Source organism: Trichechus manatus, unplaced genomic scaffold (assembly GCF_000243295.1).
Source record: "Trichechus manatus latirostris isolate Lorelei unplaced genomic scaffold, TriManLat1.0 scaffold00021, whole genome shotgun sequence".
NCBI classification, from domain to species: Eukaryota; Metazoa; Chordata; class Mammalia; order Sirenia; family Trichechidae; genus Trichechus; species Trichechus manatus.
The window spans coordinates 17,181,542-17,188,023 of record NW_004443957.1 but is presented as its reverse complement, the minus strand read 5'-3'; the positions used below and the strand labels follow the sequence as shown (position 1 = coordinate 17,188,023).

The window sequence follows — 6,482 nt, the reverse complement described above, 5'->3', positions numbered from 1 at the left end:
ATGAATCTGTGAAGCATCTCATAACATGGATGAAACTGGAGGACATTATGCTGAGTGAAATAAGTCAATCACAAAAGGACAAATATGAGACCTCTATTGTAAAAACCCGTGAAGAAGTTCACAAAAAAAAAACAGAAAACCTCAATGAAACTGAAAGCTGGTTCTTTGAAAAGATTAATAAAACTGAAAGACCTTTAGTCAGACTGATAAAAATAGAGAGAGAAGGAACAAATTACCAGTTTCAGGAATGAAAGGGCAACATCACTACAGATCCTACAGATATTATAGAGTGGACAAGAGAACATTAGCAACAAATTTATACCAATAAATTAGATAACTTAGATGAAATGGACAAGTTTCTCGAAAGACACAAATCTCTCTCAAAAACAAATGGATAACCTGGCTAGCCCTATATCTGCTAAAGAGATTGAATTTGTAGTTAAAAACTTTCCAACAACAAAATCTCCAAGCCCAGTTCGCTTCACTAGTGAGTGAATGCTGCAAAATGTTTAAGGAAGAAATAAAACCATTTCTACACACAAACTCTTCCAGAAAATAGAAGAGGAAGGAACGCTGGCCATCTCATTCTATGAGGCCAGCATTACCCTGATACCAAAACTGGACAAAGACCTTTGAGGAAAAGAAAACTATGGGCCAATATCCCTCATGAGCAAAGAGGCAAAAATTCTTAATAAAATTTTAGCAAATAGAATCCAGCAATATATAAAAACGACAATGATCAAGTGTTTATGCCAAGAATACGAAGTTGGTTCAGCATTGGAAAAAATCATTATATTTCACCAAAAACAAAACTGTATGAACGTTTCAATATGTGTAGAAAAAACAGTTGATAAAATTCATTTTCCCTTCATGATTTAAAAAACAAAAACCTTAGCAAAATAGGAATAGAAGGGAAGCTCCTCAGCCTGATAAAATCTACAGCTAACATCATTCTTAATGGTGAAGGACTGGATGCTTTCATCCAAGACTGGACAAGGCAAAGATGTCCACTCTCCACTTTAACTCAACTTAGTACTAAAAGTTCTAACCGGTGCCTTAAAGCAAGGAAAAGAAATAAAAGGCGTATAGATTTAAAAAGAAGAAGTAAAACTGTCTTTATTCACAGATGACATGATCACCTATGTAGAAAACCCCAAAGAATCTATTAAAAAAAAACTACTGAATAAGTGAGTTGAGCAGGTTCACAGGATACAAGATCAATATACAAAAATCAACGGTGTTTCTATATACTAGTAATGAATAACTTGAAATTTAAATTTTAAAAAACATGTCAATATACAAATATCAATTTTTTAATAGAATGAACCAGTTGGAAATTGAGATTTTTAAAATATACCATTTACAGTAGCCTCAAAAAATGTGAAGTTCCTAGGGATAAATATAACAACAGCAAAAAAAAATGTGCAAGATTTGTATGCTGAAAACTCCCAAACATGGCTGAGAAAAGTTAAAGAAGATCTAAGTAAGTGGAAAGAGATAATTGTTGTTCATGGGTCAGAAGACTCAATATTGTTAAGCTACCCGTTCTTCCCAATTTGATCCATGGATTCACTGTGATGTCAATCAGAATCTCAGCAAGCTTTTTAGTAAAAATGTATAAGCTGATTCTAAAATTTATATGGAAAAGCAAAGGACCTCAAATAGCCAAGACAACTTTGTAAAAGAATAACAAAGTTGGAAAAACCATACTGGTTTCAAAACAGAGTGGTAGAAAGCTACAGAAATTAAGACAATGTAGCTTTGTGTATCATAGGAATATAGACCAATGAAACATGATGGCCTAGAAATAGATCCAATCAAAATGGTCAATTGATTTTTGACAAAGATGCCAAGGTAATTCAATGGAGGAAAGCATAGTATTTTCAACAAATGGTGCTGGAACAATTGAACATCCACAAAAAAAAAAAAAAAAATGAGCCTCAGCCCTTTTCTCCCACCCTATGCAAAAAATTAACTTGCAATGGATCACAGACCTATCTGTAAGAGCTAAAACTATAAAGAACTAGAAGAAAACATAGAAGAAAAAAATCTTTGTGATCTTGGGGTAATCAAAGATTTCTTAAGACACAAAAAGCAAAGTACAGACCATAAAAGAAAAAAATAATAAATTGACCACATCAAAGATCAAAGTTAAAAACTGTTTCTCCTCAGATGACTCTCTTAAGAAAATGAAAAGACAAGTCCGAGTGGGAGAAAATATTTGTAAAACATATTTGTGGAAATAACTTATATTCAGAATATATAAAGAATTCTTACAACTTTACAAGACAACCCAATTAATAAATGGTGCAAAAGATTTGAATAGATACATCACCAAAGAAGATAGATGAAAAGATACTCATTAGATGTTTGTAAAATGGAAATTAAAAATCACAATGAGAAACACTACAGACCTAAGTAGAATGGTTGGAAAAAAAAAAAAAAAGATATTAACAAACTGACAAGAACGCAAAACAGCTGAAATTCATACTTACTGGTGGGAATGCAAACTTTGAAAAAGTTAGTTTCTTACAAAGTTAAACATACATGTGCCATATGACTTAGCAATCCCACTCCTACATATTTATAAAAGAGACATGAAAACATAAAACAGGTCCACACAAAGACCTGTAACCAAGTGTTCACAGGATCTTTTATTCATAATAACAAAAAATTGGCAGCAGTCCAGATGCCCATGTACATCATACAGTGGAATGCTACTCAACAATAAAAAGGAGAGAACTGTTGATACTTCAAGCAACATGGATGAATCTCAAAAGCATTATGTTAAGTGAAAGAAGCCATACACAAAAAGCTATATGCTATATGATTTCCACTTCTGGTAAAGACAAAACTATAGGGACAGAAATCAGATCAGTGGTTGCCAGGGCGAGGGTAGGAGATTGAATGCAAAGAGGCAGGAGGGAACTTTTTAGGGTGATGGAAATATCTTGATTGTGGAAGTAGTTACTTTTGTCAGAATTCATGTTTTTTAAAGGAGTGACTTACCTCAATAAACCGGAAAAGAAAATGAACAGAGTGCGGGGAACCCTCTCATTCTAGATGTTAAGTGGCACAATCTGAAGTGGGTGAATGTAATTATAGTAAAAAGTGTAAATGGAATTTAAACAACTGTCATTAAATGTTTTTGCCTCTTAAATTTTTCATTCTAACCACATAAATGTGTCTACTGATTGGGATCACCATTAAGAATTTTCAGTAATCCATATGTCGCTTTCAAACATATTCCTCCAGCATGGTAGGTAGCTCTTTGGCCAGGGTGGTCCATGTAATATATATATAACAGAAGTATCCAGAAAAAAAATGCTAAGAATTCTGAGCCCAAAAGACACATCTTCAGAAAGTCATATCATACAGTAAAAATAGAGATAGCAATGTGTAAGGCATGATTGTCTCTCCCTAGGCCTTCTTTTCAGATTCAGATTTCACTTATCTATATGAATATCCCTAGCACCACTTATTCATCATGTCTCAACCAGGATCATTTCTCCCTCTCCATAATTTTCTACTTCTCTTCCCCTCCAAAAACTGCTCTGCCTTCTTCTAGTTCTTATTTTAGAGGTAATGTAACCAACACTTACATAGTCTCTCAGACTGGAAACGTAGGTGTCATCTTTGATTCTTCTAATTCCTTCACTGCTCACATCCAGTACTTTGCTATCTTCTATCTACTTGAATTTCAGTACCTCTCTCATTTAAAAAAAAAAATTGCCGTCAAGTTGAGTCCAACTCATAGGAACCCTATAGGACAGAGTAGAGCTGCCCGTAGGGTTTCTTTACGGAAGCAGACTGCCACATCTTTCTCCTGTGGAGCAGGTGGGTTCAGACAGCTGACCTTTCAGTTAGCAGTCAAGCACTTAACCACTGCACCACCATTTTTTGTTTTGGGTCTTTTGAGTGTGTCTCTGCCATAGTACATATTCATTCTTTTGTGTTAGAATTGCCTGTATAAATATTGGCCTCCTGTTTTATAGTAAGTTCCCAAGAGCAGAAACCTTGTCTATATCCTTGACAGAACTGTGGAGTATATGCTCAATAAAATGGCCATTGAATCAAGCTCCTTATCTTTCTTTCTTTCCGTTTTTTCTTAACCTTTTGTTGTTGCATAATATATCACACTACCAAAGAGTACATAAACTGTATAATAAGAATTTAAAATATAGCATTAAAAAAATGTACCTACCACCTAGCTTGAGAAGTGGAACATCACCAATATCTTTGAAGTCCCCTGTGTGTGCCTATCCAGTCACATAGCCTTCCTGCCCATTCCCCAGAAAGTACCACTATCCCAGATTTTGTATTAATTGTTGTCTTTATAGGGTCACTATGAGTTAGAATCAACTCAACAGCAGTGGGTTTATAGGTTAACTACATATTTGTATCTCTGAACAATGGTGTTTAGTTTTGTCCATTTTTTTATGTTGTATAAATGGAATCATGGTGTATGTATTCTTCTGACTTCCTGTTTTCTTTTAACATTATGTTTTGGAGATAAACCTGTATTGCAGTGTGAAACTGTAGTTTACTGGTTTTCGGTACTGTATAGGATTGCACTGCATAAGTAAACAGTATTTTATTTTTCTATGTTACTGTCAATGGGCATTTGAGTTGCACAGCTGTGGGCTATTGCAAATAGTGCTGCTTTGTACATTCTTGCAAATATCTCCTGGAGAATGTATGCAAAAGTTTCTATAGAGTATATAACTAGGAGCAGAATTGCTGGGTTGGAGAGTATGTTTAGCTTTAACATGTAATGCCAACTGTTGTCCAGAGTGGTACCAGTGAAACTCCATAGTCTAGAGGAGAGCTTCCTTCTCTAGTCCTTATCAGTGCTTGGTGTTGTCTAAGGTTTTCGTTTTCACCAGTCTAGTGGGTATGACATGATATCTCCTGCTTTTAATTTTCGTTTCCCTGATTACTAAATGTAATTGCTCACCTTTTTCTGTGTTTGTTGGCCATTTATGTTTCCTCTTCTATAAAATGCCTGTTTTTGCCTTTAGCCCAGTTGTCTCAGCGTCATCTAATTAATGGTTATTTGTTTCTTCACTGATCTGCAATGCCAGCTTTGTTATAAATCAAATTTCCAGATAGGTACAAAAAATGGATGACTGTCTCTTCTATCCTTTTGATCTGTTTGTCCATCCTGGAGGCAGTACCATGCCATCTTTATAATAAGTCTTGGTATCTATAGGTCTTTTTTTTTCCCCTCCCTAAGCCTGGGACTTATCAGTGACACTCAGTAGTGCCATTTATTATTTTAAGAAAAAAAAAAAAGGCTTAGTGGAGGGATGGTTCTATTACTAGGGCATTTTTTTGTTTGTTTGTTTTAATTAGCAAATTTTAAAGTTCAGTTAGTTATCCATTTACCGCCCCCCACTGACAAAACCAAATTTTTTCTGTGACATTTACAATATTTTTAGCTTTTTGACATAGCCTATAAGCCTGTCATTATTTGAAAATACAGATCAAAGTAAAACAGATACATAAACACTATTTTTTGTTCTTTCCGTTTATCCCATCCTTTACGAATAGAGTCAAAAAGCCTCACAATTTAAAAAAAAAAAATTTTTTTTTATTTGTTTCTTTCTACATCTGATCTTCCTAGCACTTGAAAATCCCCTGTAACGGCACAGCTCTCATTATGAGGCCTGGTCATCCTTTAGCCACTGTAATGTTTCCCATTGTTCAGAATTCCTGATTGCTCTGCACTTTCTTGCTGAAGTACAGTAGTTTCCCTTTGTCTCACAGTACACTTGTTCTCATATTTGTCTCATATTTTCCTTTCAGCCGCTGCGTGTGAGTTTTTGGACATTGTAGAGCTGCTGCTGCAATCTGGCGCTGACCCCATGCTCCGTGACCAGGACGGCTGCCTGCCAGAAGAGGTGACAGGCTGCAAGGCGGTGTCTTTGATGCTGCAACAGCACACAGCCAGCAAGGCTTAGTCAAAAGACAAGAAAGCCACAGTCTATACAGCATAGGGCTTCAGTGATGAGAGAAAACTGCCAAAATAATACTCCTTTTGATATGCACTGGCTAATAAAATCAGGACATTCTGAGAAACTAGGATTTTGAAGCCTCAGCAATTCATTGTACTTGTATACATTCTGGGGAGTAGAGTTTTGGTGATGAACATATGTACTGTGCATAACACGATCCAATTCTGCTGAGCATGCTCTGAAATTTATCACTGCTCTGGGGGGAGGGGAAAGGAGAAGACAGGTCGTATTTCACAATATTAAACATGGCTGCGCTTTTAAAAAAAATATACAGAAGCAAAAGGTGACCGACAGCACTGCACTAGCAATTAGGGAAAGTTTCATGAAGTCCCAATGTGGTAGAGGTCAAATGTCCTTATGGTATTTTGTACAGCTGGTCTGAATAGGTAGCTAAAATGTCTGTTCTTTTGACAGACAGAATTGGGAGGATAGGAAAGAAGAGGGATGTTAGGGAAAAGAAAACAA

General features: G+C 35.7%; 1 protein-coding gene across 1 annotated transcript in view; it reads left to right on the top strand.

Moving 5' to 3' along the window:
* The window catches only part of ACBD6 (acyl-CoA binding domain containing 6), a 239,069-nt gene extending 232,982 nt beyond the window's left edge, over positions 1 to 6,087 (top strand). The window contains exon 8 of the mRNA XM_004372879.3: positions 5,809 to 6,087. Within this exon, the coding sequence (XP_004372936.1) occupies positions 5,809 to 5,963 (155 nt within the window). The 3' untranslated portion in view covers positions 5,964 to 6,087. The remainder of the gene's footprint in view (positions 1 to 5,808) is intronic.
* The last annotated feature ends 395 nt before the right edge of the window (positions 6,088 to 6,482 follow it).